At 45.6% G+C, this 23,857-nt stretch overlaps 5 protein-coding genes across 5 annotated transcripts; 3 read left to right on the plus strand and 2 right to left on the minus strand.

Annotated features, from left to right (window-relative positions):
* The first annotated feature begins 2,528 nt into the window (after positions 1-2,528).
* LOC133913317 (kinesin-like protein KIN-12G) lies at positions 2,529-12,320 on the plus strand. Its single transcript, XM_062356444.1, has 21 exons — positions 2,529-2,823; positions 2,970-3,125; positions 3,233-3,316; positions 3,422-3,541; positions 3,635-3,748; positions 3,962-4,054; positions 4,259-4,348; positions 4,520-4,590; positions 4,714-4,788; positions 4,939-5,026; positions 5,167-5,225; positions 5,329-5,392; positions 5,477-5,542; positions 8,282-8,434; positions 8,518-8,622; positions 8,717-8,952; positions 9,311-9,380; positions 9,503-9,556; positions 9,694-9,753; positions 9,844-9,923; positions 10,059-12,320. Exons 1-21 carry the CDS (start codon positions 2,707-2,709, stop codon positions 11,938-11,940), a joined length of 3,837 nt encoding a protein of 1,278 aa, XP_062212428.1. The 5' UTR covers positions 2,529-2,706; the 3' UTR covers positions 11,941-12,320.
* Positions 12,321-13,107: 787 nt separating this feature from the next.
* On the plus strand, positions 13,108-14,337 carry LOC133913318 (uncharacterized). The gene has a single exon (XM_062356445.1). It carries the CDS (start codon positions 13,372-13,374, stop codon positions 13,801-13,803), a length of 432 nt encoding a protein of 143 aa, XP_062212429.1. The 5' UTR covers positions 13,108-13,371; the 3' UTR covers positions 13,804-14,337.
* Positions 14,338-16,286: 1,949 nt separating this feature from the next.
* On the minus strand, positions 16,287-17,573 carry LOC133910771 (ubiquitin-like-specific protease 1A). The gene is made up of 6 exons (XM_062353045.1): positions 17,558-17,573; positions 17,351-17,490; positions 16,912-17,037; positions 16,701-16,831; positions 16,537-16,612; positions 16,287-16,445 (listed from the first exon to the last, which is right to left on the minus strand). Exons 1-6 carry the CDS (start codon positions 17,571-17,573, stop codon positions 16,341-16,343), a joined length of 594 nt encoding a protein of 197 aa, XP_062209029.1. The 3' UTR covers positions 16,287-16,340.
* A 212-nt stretch (positions 17,574-17,785) lies between these two features.
* Positions 17,786-18,793, plus strand: LOC133910772 (ubiquitin-like-specific protease 1A). Its single transcript, XM_062353046.1, has 3 exons — positions 17,786-17,791; positions 18,248-18,313; positions 18,482-18,793. Exons 1-3 carry the CDS (start codon positions 17,786-17,788, stop codon positions 18,791-18,793), a joined length of 384 nt encoding a protein of 127 aa, XP_062209030.1.
* An 890-nt stretch (positions 18,794-19,683) lies between these two features.
* Positions 19,684-22,067, minus strand: LOC133913319 (protein STRICTOSIDINE SYNTHASE-LIKE 3-like). The gene is made up of 3 exons (XM_062356446.1): positions 21,172-22,067; positions 20,492-20,659; positions 19,684-20,404 (listed from the first exon to the last, which is right to left on the minus strand). Exons 1-3 carry the CDS (start codon positions 21,783-21,785, stop codon positions 19,993-19,995), a joined length of 1,194 nt encoding a protein of 397 aa, XP_062212430.1. The 5' UTR covers positions 21,786-22,067; the 3' UTR covers positions 19,684-19,992.
* Between the last annotated feature and the right edge of the window lie 1,790 nt (positions 22,068-23,857).

Below are 23,857 nucleotides of genomic sequence, written 5' to 3' on the forward strand. Positions count from 1 at the left end.
AGAGATAAGAGAGAGAGAGAGATAAAAGAGAGAGAGAGGAGAGGGGGGAGGAGCTGACCGGCTCTGCTGCGGAGAGAACGAGAGGGAGAGAGAGGGAGGGGCGGCGGGCGGTGGTGGCGCACCGGCGGCGGGCCTCGCTGGCCAGCAGATTAGAACGGCGGCGCTGGAACCGGCTGGCGGGGGCGGAGCTGGCCGGCAGCGGGGAAGCGGCTTTGGCCGGCGGCGGAGAAGCAGCTTCGGTCAATGAAGGAAGAGCGGCGGCCAGCGGAGGAAGAGCGGCGGCCGGCAATAGCAGGGACCCAGGTACGCCCACAGGGGGAGGGAAAGGAGGGAGAGGGAGAGAGAGAGAAGAGGGCCGGGGAGGGGCTCACCGGCGGCGGCGCTCGGAGGGAGGCGACGGAGTGCTCGGGGAGAGAGAGGGAGTGGGTGTGAGGAGGGGATGGGGGGTCTGCACTGTTCATCGCCTTATATAGGGGTCGACGACCTGGCGAGCGCGCGGAGCGAGGCAGCTCGGGGCGCGAGGCGATGTGGGGCGCGAGGCAGCGGCACGACGCGCGAGGCAAGGCGCAAGGCGCGAGGTCTGCCGGCGCGGCGCGCGGCGACGGGACGGCAGACGCGGCATGGCAGGCGGCGGCGGTAGACGGGTCACGGGGAGGGGATGGGGGAGATGGAAGAGAGAGGAAGAATAGAGAGAAAGAGGGAGAAGTGTAATTTTTTTTAGGGATTTGACAACATTGGACAATGAGCAGTACAAAGATGATAAAGAAGCAGAAGATCCCACCAGGTAATCCGGTGATTGATTTGAACACATCGGAGGAATGCACCAAAGCATTGTTAACAAAGGGGAGAATGCAGTGACCTCACCAGAAAGTCCGGTGCTCTACAATTTGTACACTAGAGCATATTTTCCAGAGATAGTTGCATTGGCTCGGTTGGCTGAGGATAACGCACCGGATGGTCCGGTGATGAATGTACACTGGAGCATATTTTCCAGAGATGGTTGTAATGGCTCGGCTGGCTGAGGATAACGCACTGGATGATCCGGTGATGAAGTAATGTGCACCGAAAAATACACCTGATCAATTTACACAGAGAAGATGTTGACTCTGATGGCTAAGATATATTTACCGGAAAGTCCGGTGATAAAGGTGGAGTATACATCGGAGTATCCAGTGTTCACAGAGGTTTGAGTGGAGTTCCAACGGCTAGTTTGTGAGAGTGTACTTACCGAATGATCCGGTGTTAACAGCTTTTTAGAATCGTTGGGTTAAGGACTAGTGCGCGAGTTTGATGCTATAAATACCCCTCCATTTAGTCATTTGAGGGTGCTAGATTTCAGAGAAATTCATGTACACTTGAGAAGATATACAAGCTACCAAAGTATTTAAAGTGATTATCCAAGGCGATTAAGCACAAGATTAGTGATTGATTAGTGCTTATAGGCCTAGAGAGTGAGTTGCTAGGTGATTGCTGCCTAGAGAGTGCATCAAGGAGTGATCCAACAATGTAACTTTTGGTACGCCGGTACTTTGGAGTCTTGGTGACTCGTCGGCAAGCTTGTTGACCATTTGACTTGGTGTGGAGCGGCGGCAAGGTGATTGTGCGGGGGCACGGGGATCCTTGTCTGTGTGGCTCAAGCTCCGAAGTGATCACGATGGCGAGAAACCGGAAGAGAGACTAGTGGTGAGATTTTGCCTTAGTGGCTCATCAGGGTGGAGACATTGTTTTTTGACTCGGTGGCTTAAAGCGTCGTAACCGGGTGCCGACCGGGAGTATATCCTTTGTGGAGCTCCAACGTGGATTAAAGGTGGCATTCATGCCATTGATACTACGGAAAAAAATTTTGTGCCGAATTTACTTTCTTTACCTTATTTACGTTTCCGCATTTACTTACTTGTAATTTAACTTCTTAGATAGTTTGTAAACGCTTTGATCGATAGAGTAGATATATTAGATAAAACTAGAGCACATTTAGATAGAAATTAATATAAATTTATCTTGTGTTGTCAAGCTTTTAAGAGTTGAAGTATATGTTAAGCTTTTTGGGCATTAAATATGCAGCTAATCTTGGTTGCAGAAAAAGGGTAAATAGGAGCATTAGCCAGTATTCAAGCTGGATTAGTGAAGCGTGTAGCCACATAAGGATATTTGATTTAGTCACATAAAATTGTATCATAGGATCCCTTATAAGAAGTACTTCCAAAATATAATATATTTGTTAAAAAAACGACATGAAAAACCTATTATCAAAGTTATTTATTGGAGACAATATCATGTCAAAAGAACCAGATACTCTTGAACAGAGGGAGTGAATTTTGTAGGCCCATTGTTTGGTAGTATTGTTAATGAGTTTGGGGGCAAATAAATTCAAAAACGAAGCGTTACATTTCGAATTTTCTCTCAATCACTCCATTCAAAATCTACCGAGTAGTAGTGACCTAGATATGAGATAAGACATTTATCCGGTTACCACTATTTATATATATTACATCTCTGACCCCGCGGCAATTGTTTTGCTTCGAAGACCACCCCCACGCAGCGCTGCGCGGACGCGACCCCAAATTCGAAATCGGCCAACGTCTCACCGCCTACGCTCCCCATTTCAAACCAAAACCCCATCTCGCATCCTCCCCCTTCACCCGCACCCCCGATCCACCGCCGCCACTCTGTCCAGCCGCCGGAACTCCGCCTCCGCCGCACCCAGCGATGCCGTCGGACGGTGTCGACGATGAGCTCGGCGGCGGCAGCTCCGCCCCCGCCCCCGCCCCCGCGCGGTTCGAGCTCCAGGAGGACCCTGCCTTCTGGAAGGACAACAACGTGCAGGTAGGGTTTCCTCCGCCTCGCCGCGAGCTTCTCTTCACCTTCCTCCCCGTTGCCGGTTCTCCTGGTTTCGCTCGTGTCGCGCGGCTGTGTCCGTGAGCATTTCGTCGAGCACATGTTGGCGGTTGCTTAACTGCTCCAATTTGCAGGTTGTGATCCGTATCCGGCCGCTCAGCAGCAGCGAGATATCGCTGCAGGGGCACAAGACATGCATCAGGCAGGATTGTAGCCAGAGCCTCACCTGGACGGGGCATCCCGAATCCCGGTTCACTTTCGATCTCGTCGCGGACGAGCATGTCACGCAGGTGCTCTTGATGCTCTCGATCCCCGGTCCAGATTTCGTCCCCGTTTTCTTCTTCTGGCTTATCTATTTGTGCAAATGTGTAAATGCTACTCCGTTTGTGCTGTTCAGGAGAATCTGTTCAAAGTTGCTGGGGTGCCCATGGTGGAGAACTGCATGGCTGGTTATAACAGCTGCATGTTTGCTTACGGGCAGGTGAGCTACATGTTTCACTTACCGGTTGCTGCTGCAGAAGGATTGCATGTTACGCTCGATTTACCTTTGAACGTTTACCCTTACAAAAGTATCCGGTTCTGCTAGACTGGCAGCGGAAAAACACACACAATGCTTGGTGATATAGAAAATGGAACACGGAGGAACAATGTGAACTGTGGTATGACGCCTCGAGTATTCGAGCATCTCTTTTCAAGAATCCAAAAGGCAAGTTTTGATGATCTGTTGATTTTTGTGGATGCCTCATTTTAGCTGCACATGGCATGCTATTAGCTAATTTCCTTTTACTACTGTTTGCAGGAAAAGGAAATAAGGAGAGATGAAAAGCTTAGGTTCACCTGTAAATGCTCTTTTTTGGAGATTTATAACGAGCAGATTCTGGATTTACTCAACCCAAATTCTGTAAACTTGCATGTAATTCACTGAAAGCACACTTAAATATCATGCAAGGATTATGTTATACTGGTCTTTATTGTTTATCTCTAATCTAGCAATATCTCTCGTTCTTTTGGCATTCACTATTATTTCTTTCTTGCATTTTTGTAAAGTGCTGTTGGAAAATTTCAATATTTTGACATATACATTATTTGGACCATGACCTGATTAGCTCTAGTTTCTTTGTTGCAGATAAGAGAGGATGCCAAAAAGGGTGTCCATGTTGAGAATCTGACAGAACATGACGTCTCCAATGCTCGAGAAGCGATGCAACAACTTATAGAGGTTAAATTGATTAAATGATTGCATTTTTTTATTTATACATTGTGCTCAAGTTTGTTCCCGTCATTGGGATTTCTGCAAGCTTCAGTTTCTTTACCAGTTTCCAGTTTCAATCAAGCTTGCACAGATCACTTTATCGTCAGGTACCTAAGTTTTTGTTTCACTACATGAGTTATATCTAAATGTACTCTCTTATTTTCTTTTCAGGGGGCAGCAAACAGAAAGGTGGCATCCACCAATATGAACAGAGCAAGTAGCCGCTCTCATAGTGTTTTCACTTGTCTGATAGAGAGTAAGGTACATGAAATACGTATTCTCCAAACCTATTTCTATAGGTTTTGTGTAATCGGTTGCTCATTCTTAGTCTTTAGTTTCAAAGATGTCAATATACATGCAAGCATATGGTTATGGGTAACCTATTGCACATGTATGTATTCCTTCACTTACTCTTGTAAGTTAACCATACAGTGGGAGTCGCAAGGTATCAACCACCACAGATTTTCTAGACTCAACCTTGTTGATCTTGCTGGCTCAGAGAGGTAAGCTGCACATGTAACATTGTCTATTAGTTTAGATACAAATTTCTTAGAATTTCAGTGCAAGCACACAAACTTGTCATTTTCTTTCACTCCTACTCAGCATGCGTGACTTCTGCCATGCAGGCAAAAGAGCTCAGGTGCTGAAGGGGAGCGCTTGAAGGAAGCGACCAACATCAACAAGTCACTCTCAACTTTAGGGTTAGCTCTTAGCTGATCATCTTCTACTAGTTACCTCAGACAATAGAAAACATTTTAAAGTTTGTTTTGAACTTAGATTCTTGTACCGTGTATGATTCAAGCCACAATATTACATTTTTTTTACTATTTCGTTCAATGGCATTCTTGCAGACTTGTCATTACAAACCTCATTGCCGTATCCAACAAAAAATCACACCATGTTCCCTATCGAGATTCAAAATTAACGTTTCTCCTCCAGGTAATATGCACAGCTGAACCGGTAAAGTTCTTCATGTTGTAAGTTGACTGCTAGAGATATATATGAATAAACGTTTAGATGTGAATTTGCATCTACATTGATGGCTACTGTTTTGTTTATTCCTTTTCTCTTCTGTCCAGGATTCCCTTGGAGGAAATTCGAAGACGACTATAATTGCAAACATAAGCCCATCTAGCTGGTTGATTCCTAATCGTGACTTGTCTTTTTTATTCAATTGTACCTTTGATTTTGAAATAGTTATACTGGATATATTACTGACATGTTTCTCCTTTTCTAACCAGTTGTGCTGCTGAGACGTTAAGCACTTTGAAATTTGCACAGCGAGCTAAATACATCAGGAATAATGTACGTAATCAGCACATATTAATTACTATGTAACATGTTTTTCTTGGCATTCTGCAAGCATCAGCCGACTACTGCTCTTTGTAGGCTACAATAAACGAGGATGCTTCAGGTGATGTTCTCAGCATGCGTTTACAGATCCAGCACCTTAAGGTATAGACGAGTTTGTTCTTTCTATAACTTTACTGTATATTGAAGACATTTGGTGTCGGACCTCTCCTTTAGGTTCACCTTGTGTAGCTCATACTAGTCTCTGGATAGTAGCTGGTACGTACGAATTCCAACAGAAGCAGATATCACAGACACACATCGATTAAGTACGATAATAGGGTACAACATAGAGTTCATTACAACAAAGGTCCGTAGGCATAAATTAACAAACCCACACAGCACAACGGAAACGACGCAAAAGCGATCCATGCCCTACAGGCAGTTTGAGTGTAGACGAAACCAGATTCTTTAATCTTCATCTTCTCTTTCGACGAAGTTAGCCTCTGAATCATCTGCGTCTACAATTAGCAAGTGTGAGTACATAAGGTACTCAACAAGTACTACCTCAAGGGGGAATATTAGATACTTATGGGTAGATCAAGGATAAGGCTGTAGAGTCTTTTAGGTTTTGCGGAAAGCTAGTTTTGTTGATGCAAGGTTCATTTTGCAAAGACTATCTTTAATACAAATATTTCCGAAGAGAACACGTAAGTTGAGCTTATGGGGGTTGACGGCCCTTGGGGAGATACTTGCATCCCGCCAATTCCCACAAGTCTTTTGCCGACGGACACACAGTCCAGGAGGCTTAGGGCACAAAGCCAAAATCCTTCTTTTCGAAAACACGGGCACATTGCCCACTCACACACCAAAGAGGTACTCACGCTGAAAAGCTAATCATTGTGACCAAACCATAGCATGTCCTTGACTGAGGACACGGTTATCCGGATATGTTTAACACTCTGTAGAGATTGTACATTTTACCTACAAGATATGCGCAGGCTCCCATCTTAGCAACTGGTGGAGCTGTCATATCGAGACGTAATGACCTCACAACGAAGTCACAATATCCACCTATGAGGCACTAAGATACCAGGGGCCTTAGAAGATCTACGGGAAGGACCACTTAGCAATCCCAAGGCTTTGACATAGCCTTAACGATATCACCAGCCGGACCTTGGGCTACGTACCATCAAAGTCTTCTCTTGGTCCCCATTGCCATTACCGGCCTCCGGGTGGGTATCGAACTAAGTCAGAGGGGTTATATCAAGTCCTGCTTATTCAGGTCATGTGGTTGTACGAGTGGATACTAGGTGAAATGTTACAGCGAACCGGTCTTTATACGATCGAGGCAAGAGTCTTCCAGCAAGAACACCACAAAGGCGAACCTTGCTTCAAGGTAGTTCTCACCTTTGTGGGGTACCTTACTCACCCTCGTCAACACTACTTTAGAGCTTTCCCAAGAACACAAGTTTTACACACACACACCAAGCACACATTACTTCATATTTTTGAAAAGCATGATTAACATATGTAAATAATCTCTTTCTTTTGAGCAAAGTAATCATAATCATACTGGTAAACAAGCATTCATCCAAACAATCATTATAGTTGATGTTGGGAACCTTCTAGGGTTTCAACGGAATAAAAGTACCAATAAAAGACATGACATAAACAAGCTAGGTCATAACCATTAACTTAATAATGCATAATCCTATTGTTTAAAACAACGGTTCTACGGGTTGTATTTGAAAACATAGGGTCAATATGATCAACGGTTGTAGGACTTACCTTGAAGTCCTCGTCTGCTCCTTCTTCAAACTTCGGATAAAGACGCACACGATCAATAGGGTCTTCCTGGAATGCTCATTTCTCTAATAATCACAACAACGATAAAGACGCACACGATCAATTAAACGATTAAAACAATGACTAAACAATTTACAAAAATTATGAAATTGACATGATTGGGTAGATCTCGAATTTAGATGAATATTGGTGGAAAAATCGTTGAAAACGGAGTTAGGACGGAGGAGAAATGAGCTTCGGAAGTTTTGCCGGGAGAGAAATTAAGAAAATAGAAAAAGTGGAGAATATTCCTAGAATATTCCGTTTAGGTCGGCTCAGGGCTCGGCTCGATTTATGGTGGTGGCTTGGCTCGGTGGGGGTCCAGCTGTCAGCTGTGGAGAGAGAGGGAGATAAAAGAGAGAGAGAGAGGGGAGGGGCTGATTGGCTCGGGCGCAGAGAGAACGAGAGGGGCGACGATCGGTGGCGGGCCTCGCCGGCCGATGGATCGAGGAGGCAGCGGCCTGGATCTGGTCGGCGGGATGTGGGGGCTCTTCGGCAGGGGCGAAAGAGCGGCGGCCGGCGACGGGAGCGGCGGCCGATGACGGGAAGCAGCGGCCGGCGATAGCGGGGGACCTAGGTATGTCTACAGGGGGAGGGAAAGGAGAGAGGGAGAGAGAGAAAAGGGCCGGGGGGCTCACCGGTAGCGGTGGAGCTCGGGGGGAGGTGGTGGAGTGCTCGGTGGGGAGAGAGCGAAGGTGAGGAAGGGATGGGGAGAGGAGTCCGAACTGTTCATTTTCTTAAATAGGGCCGGTGACGAGTGGGTGCGCGGGGCGAGGCGGCGTGGGACGCGAGGTCTGTCGGCGCTGGCAGGCGGCGGGGTCACGGGGAGGGGAAGGGAGAGACGGAAGAGAGACGAAGAAGAGAGAGAAAGAGGGAGAGAGGGTAAAAAAATAGAGATTTGACATTTGGATTCAGAATGACACGTTCTTGAATTTTGGACCTGTCTGCTATTGTTCATGTAGATTAAGAGCTGTTGCTCAAAATATTCTACTGCACAAACATTGCTAATATGTAATTTGTCATGCATGATACCTTAAAACTGCTCTACTATTGCAGAAAGAAGTTAGCCGTTTGCAAGGACTAGTAAGTTCTGAAAAAACAGAAGACATTGGTTCCCATGGATTTGTCTGTGAGTCTCCTAGCACATTCAAATGGGATCAAGGTCCTGGCACGTTCAGTCCACTTTTTTTTGATAAAAGGGCTACACAGGTATTCATAGCTGTTATTGCTTGTGGAACTTGATGTGCTTCACAGACTACTTACACTGTTTTTGTTGGTGTGTTTGTTTTCAGAGGAAAGATTATGATGCTGCCCTTGCTGCTGCGTTTAGGAGGGAACAAGAGAAGGAAGTAAAATTGAAGGCAACAATTGCTGCAAAGCTAACTGCTGAACAGCTGGTCCGTAGTTCTACCTTACAAGCACTTCACCAAAGCAAAAAATGTTCACGGATAGTCATATGCTTGCTAACTTTAATATTCTATTACTCCACAGGCAGCTCAAAGATCTGAAGAGGTAAGAAGTTTCAAGATGAGGCTTAAATTTCGTGAAGAACGGATCAAAAGATTGGAGCAAGTTACTTCAGGGAAGTTATCTGCTGAAGCACATCTTTTGCAAGAGAAGGAAGAGCTCGTGAAGGAATTGGAAGTCCTGCGAAGTCAACTAGATCGCAATCCAGAAATTACAAAATTTGCAATGGAAAACTTACAATTAAAGGAAGAGCTGCGAAGGTTAGAATTGCTGTGAATATTGTGGTGCTCCTTAAATGGTTAGCGGCTCTTTATTTTCTTGTGACTGCTGGCAAAGAATAACTGACTCTTGAATATGTTATGGTTTGAAATAAGCTGCTTTCTGTTATCAATTTAACCTTTTATTATGTTGTTACTAATCACTTCTATTTTGTTGAATATTTTATGATGTGGTTATCAACTCAACTTTTGTTATCTCGTGTGACTGTTGTCTAGGAATAACTGATTCTTGAATATTTTATTGTCTAAAATAAGCTTATTACTATGCCTTCTGGTTTATCTGCTTGGTGTTTTTAGTAGAGTTGAAAGCTTAATGTCGTTTTTTAATTAAAAAAATCAGGTTGCAGACATTTGTTGATGAAGGTGAACGGGAAATGATGCATGAGCAAATAATTGTTTTACAAGATAAGGTATGCATTATGAAGTCATTTGGATCTCAGATGGTGGGAACGCTAATGATGTACCTCCGTCACTACCTCCGTCACTCTCTTGAAGTCGTGAGCTTATTCAACATCTCCAACTTGATTTGCAGCTGCTAGAGGCACTTGACTGGAAGCTTATGCATGAGAAGGATCCTGTTAACAAGGTTTGTCGATAACTATATATAAAGTTCTGAATTACTACATGGAACTGTCAGCTGAACCAAAAATCTTTTTGATATATTTACTTTACAGCATTATTACATGTTCTCCTGGTTTGACATAGATATAATTACTTGTGCAGGACCTCTCATTATTCGGGGAGTCAGCTGGTGATGAGGAAAATGAGTTTCTTCGATTGCAGGTTGGTTATATGCAACTCTGATTATACCCTTGTGTATATTATGCATACTTGTTAGTGGCTGAAACATTACTTTATAATTTTGTACCACAGGCTATTCAAAATGAGAGAGAAATCGAGTCATTGCGTAAAAAGTTTACCTTCTGCCTGGAAGCAAAAGATAAACTTGAGAGGTATAACTATTTTTGTACCTTGGCCATGCTGTTACTAGAGAATTTATTGCATAGTAAATAGTAATCAATATGTTTGCTTCCTCCATAGTCTATTAAGATATTAATGATTTACTGTATTTGCTGAACAATGCGCAGGCGTGTTGATGAGTTGACCACAGAGTTGGAGCTTACAAAGAAACATGATGACACAAATAAAGAATTCAAGGCTGTCCAGCTCCAGGAGGAAGGTGATGCCGGTTTACATGACCTGCCTGATGCTCAGACGGAACTTAAGACTTTGGTTGACGCAATAGCTTCTGCAAGTCAAAGGGAAGCAGAAGCTCATGAAACTGCGATTGGTTTGGCCAAAGAGAATGAAGAATTAAGGATGCAGCTTAAGGTTTTGATTGAGGATAACAAGAGATTAGTTGAGCTCTATGAACACGCTATTGTCAATGTTGGGGCGAATCAAGATGGAAACTGTCCTACCATTCCTCAAACTAAAGATGCAAGTGATCAGCAAAGCAGCCATCCTTTTGGAGGAAACTCTGCGGATGAAGATGATCTGCTGGAAGCCCAACCAGTAGGCACATCAGATTTGTCTATACACAACTCATCCAGTGTGGACGAAGAGCCTAAGATACTGGGTGAAAAATGCATCCAAGAGGACAACTTGTCAAGAACTACATTTGCAGAATTGCGTCTTCAACTGGAAGAGATGCACGAGGAAAATGATAGACTTATGGGTTTGTATGAGAAAGCTATGCAGGAAAGAGATGAGTTCAAAAGGAAGATTTTAGAGCAAGGCGATTCTGAAACCATGGAAGAGATTCAGTCGGATGAGAAAGATGCTGAAATGCTTGAAGCAGCAGATCCTGAGAATCTTGAAGTAAAACATGTTCATGACTCCTCGATTGTAGCTTTTAAGGAAGTGTTGCAGCTTGTGCGGATTAAACTGGAGCTTGTCCAAGACAAGATTGTGTCTGCTCAGGATGCAATAAAATATTTTAAACTACTCGAAATGGCTAGTAGTAAGGCGGAAGAACTTTCTGCAAGCATTCAGCTCCATTGTCTAGACATGCAGCATGGTCAGGAAGACATCAAAGCCCTGAAGTCTGCGCAGTCGGAATCACGGGAGAAGAAAAGTTCTTTTGAAGGCAAGTATTTCCTGCCTGCAGCATCATGTTGGAACTTGGATTTGAAGACCAAAGCCCTTGCTCAGTCCAAGTTTGATGTCAACTTTGAATTAATGAATCAAAAGAAGGAACAGTTGAATCACCTCCTAACCCGCAAAAATGAACTATCTGCTGCGAGGACAAAAGCACATGAATCTGAAGCTGAGTTGAGAAACAAATTTGATGGCCTTAAACGGAAGCTTCGCTGTTATGAAGCTCAAAGGAAGGAAGAAGAAAAGGTCCTTTTTGCTATTGATAATCTGGATACTTCCAGTGCACCATTGCATAAACTCAAGAATTTTGGCAAGGCAACTGAGCTGCTGAAATCTGAGGAGGAGCGGATAAAGCTTTCACGTGAACTGAAGAAGGCCCATGAACAGCTTGTCATGGTGCAAAAGGAAATAAAAAGTATGGACAAATGTGATTATATTGATTGTGAGATTGAACTCCTTGAAAAAGAAATAGAGGATAGCTGCCTCTCTGTGCTGGAAGCAGACATCGAGAAGTTTGTCCGTGACAATACCTTGACAGAGATTTGGGAGAGCGGGGAGGACATGCAGCGCTTGCTGATTGACTACCAAGATTGCGTTTTCCAAGTCAACTTGAAGGAGGAAGAGATGAAAGTATGTGAGGAGTCCTTGCAGCATCAAGCTAGGGGCTTGGATGAGCTGCATTCGAAGCTAAATCAAGCGATGCGGGACCTGGGTGAGCTTCTGCAGGACAGAAGAAGCTTAACCTCTTGCAGTTTGGATGAACCCATGCTGCCCGTTGGCGAAAAGGTGGAGGTGGATCTTGAGGCCATCAGGATTCATGTCTCTGAGGCTAAGCAGCTTTTGCTTCTCGACGGTCAGGCTAATTTGTGAATCTGCCCAGCTAGCATCAATTTCATTCGCAGATGCAAATGCAATTACTGACAGGCTAGTCTGTCTTGGCTTCATCTGTTCACATTCTTCGTATCGTAGCAACATGCTGCTACTCGTATCGTAGCAGGATGGAGAAGTCCTGAAGCCGAATGTTCTGATGTTTGTTCTGTGGACCACCTATTCTATCGTGTTCTAGCTTCAAGGTGCAAGACAGCAACTGATTCGACATGATTCTGATTTCTTGGGGGCTTGACCTTTTTGTTTCTGTAATTCTGTAGACTAATAATCCGTGGGTGGTCTTGTATCATAAGTTAACTGAGCCAGCATTGATGCTTCACACAAGTGAAAGAATGCGGCGCTCCAGTGAGTCTTGTGTTGCACGTTTCAGCCTGAACATTTGCTTGCTGGATGAAGAGTGTGATCTTCTCCTGATAACAGCGTGCCTGGTTTTGCACCGCGCTCTGGCTGCTTGTTGGTTCTTTGGGTGCTACTTTGGACTGACTCTGGACGCTTCCAGAGGTCTTGTCTCTAGTTTGGGCTGGCTCTGGAAGCTTCTTCAGCTCTTGTCCCTTTGCTTAATTTGCTTCCTGCTCCGCTGATCAGCAGCTTGAAAAATACAATAACGACGCGCAGGCGGTATTTTACCATTTTTTTTAGCTCAACAACCAAGTGGCGCAACCTTGTAGCCCTAGACAACCACCACCACCGTTTGACCCAGTCAATTACGCAACAAGACGGACGCCAACATCCAAAATATCCACACCTGGGCGAGAATAATACTAGGATACTGCTATTTACGGTTTAGATTTGGTCAAGTTAGAAAAAATCATGTGTAAAAAAAAAGAAATAAATTAGCATGTGTCATGTTCATTGGGTTCAGACCGTAAATATAATAGACAGATCTCTGCAGGGGCGCTATCACGTCGAGTCACAGCCACGGAGAAACCGCGAATCCTTAGCAACAAAGCGTCCCCGGACCGCGTGCGCGCGCGCGGGCGGCTCTCGTCCTGAGTGAGCAGCCAAACGAGCAGCCGACTCGGAGTCCACTCGGCTGTCCCTATCGCTCTCCGCTTGGCCGTCGTCATAACCCTGCCGTGTCTCGACAGAAATACAAAATATATTTCTTGGTGTTGGAATTTTGCAGTGACCATCCAGCAACGAGAGCGATAAATACGTCACGGCAAGTAGGAAATTGGGGGTTGATTTTTTCTCCTCCCTGGCGTAGAGCAGCACGAGCAAGAAAGGCAACGCCACGCCATCGCCGCCTCTATCCCCTCCTCCTCCTCTCTCTCTCCTCCACCAACCACGAGGCCGTCTCTCTACCTCTCTCTAAATACCAGTTCGAGGATCGGGTATCTTCCGTAGGTTCTTGGCTGTGTTTTCGGTAGCCGCCGCCTGCCCGGGCGCCAAGAACTCCAAGAACAGGGGCGCATGCGCGAGTACGAGCTCGGGAAGGAGGAGCATGAGCCCCAGCCGGGGTGCGGGGAGGGGGCGGGGCAGGCGGCGGCGAACTGTGCGGCGGTATGCTGCTGCTGCCCGCTGGCGCTGCTCGACGTCCTGCTGCTCGTCACCGTCAGGCTCCCCGCGGAGCTCATGAGGCGGGTGAAGAGGAGGCGCCACCACAGCCGCGCCCGCGGCAGTGGCAAGAAGAGGCCGGCGGCGTCGCCGTCCGGGAGTAGCGGCAAGGCGATGTTCGCCGCCGCCGCGGCGTCGCCGCTGGAGATCGAGGAGGAGGCGCGCGGCGAGGCGGAGTCGGCGGCGTCGGAGCTGGAGCGGGAGATCATGGGCTCCCGGTTCTACGGCGCCGGCTTCTGGCGCAGCGTCTCCTCCAGCTCCAGCACTTCCTCCATGCGGCATCAATAGCAACGTGCCCCTCCTCCTCTTCTTCCTCTTCTTCTTCTTCTTGCAATTTTCCTGCGTACATAATAGCCAATTACTCGTCAACGGTATCAAGAGTGCAAGATTAATTGGCTCCTCAGTATAGGCGTTCTTGGGTTTCAGTTCAGCATGTGTAGCATCAGTGCATCACACTTGGTACAGCGAGTGATTGTATTGTGCTTTGTCCACACGTGCGAGCTCGGTCCGTGTGGGTTGGATAATTGGATTGGCATGCAATTGTTTGGGGGATGGACCATGCCGGCCGGCAGTTTCAGACAGAGGACAGGAATGATGGTCCTCATGTCTTGGATCTTCTTTTTACCCTTTGGTTCCTCAGAGAGCAGCAAATGCTGAAACTTGTGGTCAAACAGATGAACAATCATCGATTGTCATTTTTAGATAATGGAATAAAAAGATATCCCGGCCTCAAACAGTCTTTTGTTATCGACTTGTGTAATCAAACATTGCAGTTTATGACTTGTGCTGCTGTTCTCTAAAATAAACATTGCAATTTATGGATGCTGGATGCAGTACGTTCCTCCTTCTCTAGCGCGGTAGCAATGATACTTTCTGTACGATTCTCCCGCGTCTGCGTCCCTTCGGCTTGGGACGTGTTGGTGGTTTCTCTTGGTGTCCGACTGACCGTGGGCTGGCAACGGCCGGTCGAACCGGTTGATCTCAGCGCGGCTGAAGCTTTGTGCCGGCGTCGGGCCTCCCGGTTGTTGTTCATGGGTAGCATCCAGCTTTATCTGGACATTTGTGTTTTAATTTTTTTACTGAATCTGAATCGGATTCTGAGTTATATTTCGTATGTTTAATTTTTTTTTTGATGAACCAGACACTCGAATCCATGTTCATATCCAAATTACACTGATAGCATCTGCATGCTGGATTGGCAGCTCACGTAGAACCTCGTCTTTGAAAGATCAACAGCTCGCGTAGGACCTCGTCTTCGAAAGATCAACGTCTTCCAACGCGCCTCATGGCAGGAGCTTCGCGAGATTAGGCCGCGAGATGTGGCAGGCGTTGGGGTGAATGATGCAGCTGTTTCACTCGTAACCTACGAGCGTGTGCCATGGGCAAGCATGCAGGTGGTCTAGGGCCGTACGAAGATGGTCATGAGATTTAAAACTCTAGGTTCAGGTTGATTCAATAAAAAGAGGTGTAGTGTCTCTAGGGATCATGAGATTAGAACAGAGTATTCAGTATTCCAAGCTTGATGGTTTTCAAATCTGCAGAGTCTTAAATTAGAGGATTTTTACGGTACATCCAAATGAGTGCTTGCTATTCATTTTCTTTATCTGTGGTACAGATAGATCTAATAATACTCTTTCGCTCGCCAGTATCATGAGTATTATTAAGGAGTATCATAGGTATTATAAGGAGAAGATTGGAAAAAATGAAGGTAAACTTGTAAATTATATATTCAATTAGGGTAGGGAAGGTCATCCGATGACTGATTTTAGAGGTAAAAATCTGTCAAATTTTGATCCCTTAGATGTAGATCAGACGTCTCAGACGTACTGGCATTCATATCTCCAAACCTAATCGCTCCTCTCATTCATTCCCCGCCGCTGTCTCTCTCCCAACCCCGTCGCCACCTGACCTGTGCGCCGCCACCCTTCGTCTCGTCGTCCCCTTCTCCGACGCCGGTGTGGCCCACCCTCTTCCGCCGCCCCTCCCTCCTCTGTCGCCCCTCTCCTAGTGCCCCTCCTCCCCGTGCTCCCCTGCCGCCATTGCCTCCTTGCCCGTCGCTGGAGCCACCGCCGCTAACCACTACATCCCTGACGCCCCCGCCGCCTCGCCGCCCTACACACCGCCAGCCACCACCGCCTGTTCAGCGAACTCCCCGGCCATCCCTCTAACACCGGCAGCCACGAATCCCTCCCCTAAAATCCCGAACCCTAACCGTAACCCCTTCGCCGGATTTCATTGAGTTCACCGGAGAAGAAGACATCGCCAGAGTTCGCGTGCATCGGGTTCTGGGAGACGAGGTCAACGCTGTGCAGTGGGCGTTGTACATGGAGGAGAAGAGGCGGGCGGCAGTGTGCCATGGAGGAGGGGCTGGAGATGTCCAAGCTGGGGATCACACGCATGATCATGGAGAGACTTGCCTACAAGGGCACCAGATCCCCATTCCAGGTAATGAGAATCATGAAACAATGCTGTTCTTTGAATAGAAGAGTAACCATGTCTTACTAGAGTCGGCTAATTGCTGTTTTTGTGGTTTGATTAGATTCTAGCAATTGATCGGCTGCTAAGCATGATTCGAAACATGTTAATAAAAGGGGACAAGATGAAATAGTGCAGAAATCATGAACTCATACTACTAAGCATGATTCTAGCAATTGATAGGCTTCTAAGCTTTTCAAATTGTTCCTGAAACTGTTGAATATATTCCAAGACCACTAGTATCCTTACCAAATGGTTTACTATTCAATAACACAGAGAAGCTACTGTCCAGGGGTCTTTTGGTCTTAAACTATTTGCATGTCTCCATCTTCACCTTGGCAGTCATTATTTCACTGCTCTTCATTTGATCCTGACCCAGGGCTTTCTTCTACCTTGTTAAGGGGAGAATGCACTAAAATGGCCGCTAGTTTAAGTCTGAAATTGATTATATCCTCCTGCAAGGGTTGAACGTGGAATAAGTGTTACGAACACTGCATTGCCATGCAATGAGTTTCAATGGTAATAAAGTATTCTAGTAAGACATACCTGTGTAAATGTGGGGCGTAGACTGAATCCTGTCCAACATTCCATGAATTTGAGCGTGAACAATCCGCACGAGGAACTACATCGTTGCGAGAAATTTAGTGGCATGATAATTATGTAACAAGAAGTAATTCTAGGGAGCATTGATGAAAAAAAAGGAACTTCACTCATCCTCTTGCATTGGCATGTCCACTTCATTTTTGACTAGCCAAGTTGTGACCTTGTTGTCCCTCCACCTATTGGGTTGCGATCCTAGTTCCTGTACTGAGATGTCTAAATAGATCTTCAACCCTACGAGCTGTTCAGTCGAAAACCTATTACAACTGTGCCATGAAATATTCATACCCAATGATGGTCACTAGAGTGTTAACAGGTTACCGTTGCAGTGACTAAGGAGAGATCTTGTCTAGGCCCAAATGAGTCCAGTATTTCAATGGTACGTAGGTCGGCGTTGACAACACATAAGTACCAGTGCTTGTTCTTGATATTAATTGAGAAAAATACCTGTAGCAAATTTAATATAATTTGTTTATGCTAAACATAGGTTCCAGTACATAGGGTGGCAAGTGTTACCATATCATGGTTGAGGTACTGTTTTGCCTTTTGAGCGATTCACCCAATAGTCCTATCACTTGATTGCAGTAAAGTGGGAGTGAACGTATCCGAGAGGAAAACATTTTCACCCGACCTAACTTTAAGATGTTGATCATCAACAAGGCAGTGGATGTATGCGTTCATGATCTGTAAGAAGGTAAGAATCATCTATTGTTATATGTTGATGGTTACATAGGAATAAAATTTACATATATTGACTAACCTGGTCATTAAGCCAAGCTGTCAGCATATTTTCTGTGTTTATGCTTACATCATCGATGTGCACCCACTTTTTAGTTATTGGCGATAACTTGATGGATTCGATAGTGGGAGCTTCTTGTTCGGTGCACTTGAAATCCGCAACTGCAAGTACAATTGGAAAACAGTTATTGCGAACTAATGTAGGAAATTAAAAGAGATAACCAAGTACATACGTTGTGGCACATAGCTTTCAGTTTGCGGCTTTGGTCATTTTTTCTGGTTGGGTTTGTAGCATACAAAGTCACCCTCCTTGTTTTGAATTGTCTTGCGCTCCCTTTTTGATGGCGACCTTGTGACCTTCGTAAGATTTGATTCTGAAGCCTGTTGCTTGTGTTTGCGATTACCCTATAAGATTTAGTGTTAGGTCACTTTGCTCGAAATGTGTTTACTATATGGGATGCGGGTGAGTACCCTTGTTTGCGGTGTTTGGTAGTCATCCTTTTTCCTGGTTGGTTTGTTATGATCCATCACAAGTTCATCATCTTTGAAGCCCAAGTGCTTTGTTGCTGCAGCCCTTGCCGGATTGGCAACGTCTGTTTTCCTAGTTGGTTTCTTCCCTTTCCTTGTACCATTTTTGGTGATGATCCTTTGTCACCAATTTCCTCGAGACCGCGTTCACCTTTCTCACACGCCTTTGACGTTGACGTTACTGGCTTGGAGGACTTGAATGCTTTATGGCCACTCACACTCTACATAATGCAAGGGGCGCGAGTTAGTTTTTTGTGAGATAGCTTGAAAATGTTGCACAACTTTCGTAAATTAATGAATTATATCAACCATCATATGGTGCGCTTTAATTATATTATTATCATTTTTGTATAACTATTTGTACACAATATTTAACAAAATCATTTTCCAGATTTTCCTCCCCATGTACCTGTATCATCACTGGCTCTTAGTAGTAGTGAATGCAGAGAACCGTCAGGTACATGTGCTTAATTCGCAAGTGCCACAGAAAGATTCAGAACAAGACCTTGCAATTCTTCATGGAGTAAAAGCAATGGTGGGCATTTCTATTCGTTCTAAGCACTATAACTACATAAATGTACTTTACACATGTATTACGCACACAAATATTCTTTTATTCTTTCAGGTTCAAGGTTTCGAGCGTTATATGAAGCACTTGCCAGATGAAGACAGGAATGATTATAAGTGGTGGAAAGATTTGGATGTCACCTCTTGGGACATCAACACATTGCAAGGGTTGCCGCATCAGGAGGACAGCACATCCTGTGGCCTCTTTGTGCTCAAATTCATGGAGCACTGGAATGGAAATAGATTACAGAAAGACTTCAATCAGGAACTAATTGATAGATTTAGAAGGAAGCTGGCAGCCATACTTGTGAAATCCACCCTTAATGAGGTGAAGATTAAGTTTCTTGGAAATGGATCTCCACTTAGCTAGAGACGACCATTTTAGTTTTTTAGTAATATTTGTTCAGTTCGTAACAAACATGAAAAAGTAATATTGTTCTATGTCTTGTCTTTTACCGAAACCATTTATTTTGGCTGGAAGATGTTTAGTGAATATGACGAGAAGAATATTGTTCCCATCAAATGACAGAGATGCATTCGTAACTATTGATGCGCAGGAAGAAAATGATTTGCCATGTTACAGTGCATGTTTTCAGCACAACATTGAACTACTTTGTACAAACATCTTAAGTAGATCAGAGAAAGGAAAAGACACTCTTGAAACCAAGAAAAGACTCGCCGCTCTCGTTGTCCTTTGTGTTCCCCAAAATATCCTTGCAATATTTCTGAATATTGAAGGGTTCGTACATTGAGTAGCCTGGAAACATGGAAGGGGACTACTGAAGCAAAGGTTACTCCTCAGATGGGCCGTCACTCGTAGCTGCAAATTGGGACGAGTTTTCTTTTGGAGTTCTGATCGGATCTTGTTCTTCTCCAATTGGATTACTATTTCAGGCGATGCGCTGTTTGGCCTGGCACAGAGGGGTGGAGGAGCCTGGACACCGACGGCGGTGGCAGAACACACCGTACCTTGCGTGTATTTGCGACAGCGGCAGAACACACCGTACCTTGCGTGTATATACGGCGTGAGACAAACAAGCACACGTACGATGAAATGTTAACAACAAAGACGTAATTACCCTCAAGGTACATCTGACTTATTACTCAAATAATAAAATAATTACTAAATTATCCTAGCAAATGGATAGATAAAATCTATAATACCTTTCACCAACAGATATCATATTGCACCGTAAGGACTTTGAAACAAATAACAATTGCAAGTAATTATTCTAAGCCTGATGAAGCATAAAACGACGATGGCGAGAACGATCTTCTCACTGTAATTCAAAAGCTGCGTTCGTCATCGAGCAAATAAAAGTTGAAACAGATCAAAACACAAGGAGCACACTTGACAAATATGGGCTCAGAAACATGAGGTGTTCATTCCTAAAGATTCGAGAGACAATCTAAAACTTGTGAGCGAATTACATTTGCTACTGAAAGGTGAAAAATCAATCAAGCGATTCTAGGATGCTCCAAGACTAAATTTATTGGGGTCGACCATCCTCTTCAGAGAAGTGTAACGGTAGTCAGGAATTCCACATATTCCGTTTTTCACCCATGCGGCTAAGATGCCTTGGCATAATCGAAGACAGCGATGAACGGCATCAGAACAGATCCTATCCAGAGCTTCCCATCCTTCTCCTCCACTTCGCTGACGGCTCTCACCACCTCTCCTTTAGTGTCCTCCAAGATGTCGAGCACCTCGCCCTCGGGGCTGTACTTGATGATCACCGCGTGGAGCCTGCCCCCGATCTGCATCAAGTAGTGATACTTGGCGGGGATAGGAAGGCTGAGCATGAACTTCCTCAGCTTGACATGGCGACTCATGAGCCGGGCATACAAGCTGCGTCGGCAATGGATTGCGACCCAGAACTCGCCTTTCTCGTTGGTCCTCACATTGTCTGGAAATCCAGGCAAGATGGCGAAAAGATCCACGGTTCCTGCTTTCTCACCTTTCAACCAGTATCTGCTCAACCTGTCTCAACAATGACACATCAATAAGTGTCAGTATGGAGGAGAAGAATTAAGTGCCTAGACCAAATGTAGGGTAGAGCATAAACACCTGCCACGCGATCCTTCGCAGAAGACGAAGAATGTGCCATCCTTGCTCATGGACACCCCATTGGGAAATTGGAGGTTGCGATTTAGAACTGTCGTTTCCTTGGTGCGAGGGTTGTATTTCAAAAGCCTCCCAGAGGGATCTCCAGAGAAAACCAACTGCATGAAATTCCTGCAAATGAACGAGCACACTGGTCAGTTACTAGCTACTGCAAATAATCAACCAAAAACACCTCAAAATGATGAAATAAGGTCCAAATAGAACAATAGACTCTCTGACTGCAAGATCACTGCAACGAAACTGAGAAGCAAAAAGTTCCCCAAAAGAACAGTGAAAAAAAGAATTGCCCCTGAACACAGATGAAGCCATCATTTGCTTTAGGCTCTATGTTGGCTGCTACTTTTTCTTCATTCTTTTGTAGGAAAGCATGTGAATTTACTCACTGATGGGAATCTGTGACGTGATCGAAGGATCAAACAGATCATACAGATCATAGCATTGCATCTCATGCTACATCAGTAACTAGTCAAAACAATTAAGCAACAATTAAGGTCTACTCAACTATGAAGTGAGCTAAATGGTACAATCATACGACAGTCGGAAGTGTGCAACCAAACAACACGATGAGATGAAACAACAGCTAAGCAAAGCAGAGCAGAGAAGGTATGAGTGGCAGCACAGACCTTCTCTTGTAATGGAGGCTGGAGTCGGTGAAGTAGACGTTGCCCTCGGCGTCGAGGTCGAGGTCGTTGGTGAAGTTGAGCCGCACGCCCTCTGCCTCCGTGGCGAGCGGCGTGGCCAGCCCGCCCTCGGGCCCGACCCTGAGCAGCCCGAAGTAGGCGTCGGCGATGTACAGGTCTCCCGTCCCCTTGTCGAACCGGAGCCCGAGCGGGCGGCCGCAGACGTGCTCGTTCGGGAGGTACTCCAGCGGCGACTCCTTGGGCCCGCAAAGCTCGGGTGTCCAGCGCGGGGATGTGGTCGCGAAGGGCACCCACCGCGCGCCGTCCCAGAAGACGACGCGCCCGTCGGCGACGCCCGTGTACGGCCCGCGTCCGCGCGGGTCGAAGGCGACGCTCTCGGGCCCCATCACCTCGCCGCGGAACCGCACCTCCGCGCCGCGGAGCCGCTCGCGGGCGTCCGCGTGCTTTGGCATCTCAGCGGCGTCGGGGAGGTCCACGTGGTGCGCCTCGAACCCGGGAAACTCCACCATGCTGCCGAGCCGCAGAGGGTCCGTGCCACAGAACGCCGCCAGCGCCGCAACCGCCAGCGCCGCCGCCACCACCCCCGCCGACGCCATCCCGCTCTCTCCGCCCTCGCCTCTCCCGCGCGGGTCGCTTTGGTTTCTCCGCCGCGCTCGCGCTAGCGGTGGAGGTGAGAGCGGAAATGGTGATGGATTTCGCTTCACCTTAACGAGGGGTCATCACTTCGTCGCGCCCAGGCTGCCGCTGCTCTGTACACTTCGCCCGCCGCGGACGCGTCGCTGGGCGCGACGTCGCAAACGCACGCCCCACACATGCCAACTACCCCTCCGATTCCACTTGGTTCGGAGGAGCGTCACGTGCCTCCGTCCGTGCACCCTCCCCTGCCAATCACCGTTGGGCATTCACTCTCACCCACATGGCCACGCCTGCGCTGCCTTTTCTTCTCGCAAGGTTCGTGAAGAGATTGGACGTACGGACAAGAAGATAATGACCAGCAGTCCAGCAGGTCCTACCTAATAATTCTACTTGTTTTTATTTATTTGTCACCAATTTTTTAATGTATTTGCTTCGATTTTAAATTGTATAATGTTTTGATCAAAATTTAATTAAAATTTTAAAACTTTGACCGTCAATAGTTTTCTTAAGTATTTATTTTAAAAATATAAAAATCACTTGTGTAGATTTATCTTGAAAAATACTTTTATAATATTATATTTTGAGGTTTTCAAAATAAATATTTTAGAAACAATTGATGGTCAAAGTTTTAAAAATTTGATCATATTTGGTCAAAACGTCATATATTTAAAACTAAAGGGAGTAGCAATTTTAAGTTTCTACTTTTTTATAAAATATTTATAAATACTTAAAAATATACCATACTAATGAATTATATTTCACAACGAATATAATGCTAATTTTTTAAAATATTTATAAACTTTTTGTAGAAAAAAACACAAGATAAAAAATGCTAGAGTAAAAAACCGGTAACACGTAAACGAAAACAGAGATAGTAATAGGATTATGATTTTAAAAACATAGTCTCTAGAAGTCACATAGTCGCTCATATATAGCCTAATTTTTAATAGGTTTCACATGTCAACATAGATGTCACGGGATGACATTAAATATCTCCTTCTAGTATTTGATTAATTTGAACAACCTATAGATCACTAGGTAAATGGGGGAAGATACTCCAAAAGTGGCTCCCTCATTTACAAATATTTGACAACTTTTACTTTTACTATTCACCTTTACTAATTTTAGTTTTTTAAATATTTAATTGATTGATATAATATAAATATCACTTGATATGCTATCAAAATTATTTTTATAATATCATACACTTATAAATGTTGGCTCATATATTTGTGAAAAATCAATGATCAAATTTTAAACACTAAAGTCAAAGTTGTTAATTATTTGTATCCGAGGAAATATTTGCCAGAGGACATTGCTGGTATTAAAATATTCATTTCAGGCCGACGAGGAGGGAGAGATGAGGTATATAGTCCATTTTGCCCTCGGGCCCACTTGTAAGGTCCTTCGCCCCTCGTCCCAGCGCTGGCGTGTACTCGTGCGGCTGGGCCTTCTTCCGTTCGGCCTGCCCACCGTCGTCAATGGCTGACCCGATCAAGTCGTCCCCGTTCCGAGGCGAGCTCGCAGGCGGCAGCGCCGCCCCCATGCCCAAACAGCTTGATTCGGCGGCGGTGGTGAATCAGACGCGCGTGATACCAGATTGGGCTCGGGCGGCAACGAATCGGGCAACAGAACAGAACGGATGTATCTCCAAGCATACAAACTGTTGTTCGTGGATCTAAATGGCATAGCAGAGCACCGCTAGTATATTCTACTCAAGAATAAATCATCCAAGTCGGATGGATGGATCTCCAGTCCACGGTCGATACACAAAGAAAAGAGATGGCCGGTCCTGGAGGCAGATGGGGGCACCACTGCAGTACTCCAGACTTCGGTTGAATATGCATTGAGTATCCTCTCCGGCACCGCCCTCCTCACGTCCACAAGTCGCAACACCAGCTCCTTCCTGGCGTCGAGCCCATCCGCGTAGATCTCGCCGTCTAGCGGTGGCGGGTCTCGGCGGCGTCGCGCAGGAAGAAGGCGACTGAGGAGGAGAACCGGTTGGTGAAGGCTTCGGATGGGACGACGGCAT

This window comes from Phragmites australis, chromosome 3, assembly GCF_958298935.1.
Source record: "Phragmites australis chromosome 3, lpPhrAust1.1, whole genome shotgun sequence".
Classification (NCBI taxonomy): domain Eukaryota; kingdom Viridiplantae; phylum Streptophyta; class Magnoliopsida; order Poales; family Poaceae; genus Phragmites; species Phragmites australis.

What these genes read in the sequence shown, in the direction of transcription:
- LOC133913318 (XM_062356445.1), top strand. Translation starts at nt 13,372, where the DNA reads ATGCGCGAGTACGAGCTCGGGAAGGAGGAGCATGAGCCCCAGCCGGGG.
- LOC133913319 (XM_062356446.1), bottom strand. Translation starts at nt 21,785, where the DNA reads ATGGCGTCGGCGGGGGTGGTGGCGGCGGCGCTGGCGGTTGCGGCGCTG. An exon ending in AGCCTCCATTACAAGAGAAG is followed by an intron (nt 20,660 to 21,171) that starts GTCTGTGCTGCC and finishes GTTCATTTGCAG; the next exon opens with GAATTTCATGCAGTTGGTTT. An exon ending in TGCGAAGGATCGCGTGGCAG is followed by an intron (nt 20,405 to 20,491) that starts GTGTTTATGCTC and finishes TTGTTGAGACAG; the next exon opens with GTTGAGCAGATACTGGTTGA.
- LOC133910772 (XM_062353046.1), top strand. An exon ending in TGAATGCAGAGAACCGTCAG is followed by an intron (nt 18,314 to 18,481) that starts GTACATGTGCTT and finishes TTATTCTTTCAG; the next exon opens with GTTCAAGGTTTCGAGCGTTA.
- LOC133913317 (XM_062356444.1), top strand. Translation starts at nt 2,707, where the DNA reads ATGCCGTCGGACGGTGTCGACGATGAGCTCGGCGGCGGCAGCTCCGCC. An exon ending in TCTTTTCAAGAATCCAAAAG is followed by an intron (nt 3,542 to 3,634) that starts GCAAGTTTTGAT and finishes TACTGTTTGCAG; the next exon opens with GAAAAGGAAATAAGGAGAGA. An exon ending in TAATTGTTTTACAAGATAAG is followed by an intron (nt 9,381 to 9,502) that starts GTATGCATTATG and finishes CTTGATTTGCAG; the next exon opens with CTGCTAGAGGCACTTGACTG.
- LOC133910771 (XM_062353045.1), bottom strand. An exon ending in ATGCCAATGCAAGAGGATGA is followed by an intron (nt 16,613 to 16,700) that starts GTGAAGTTCCTT and finishes GCAACGATGTAG; the next exon opens with TTCCTCGTGCGGATTGTTCA. An exon ending in TACGCCCCACATTTACACAG is followed by an intron (nt 16,446 to 16,536) that starts GTATGTCTTACT and finishes CAACCCTTGCAG; the next exon opens with GAGGATATAATCAATTTCAG.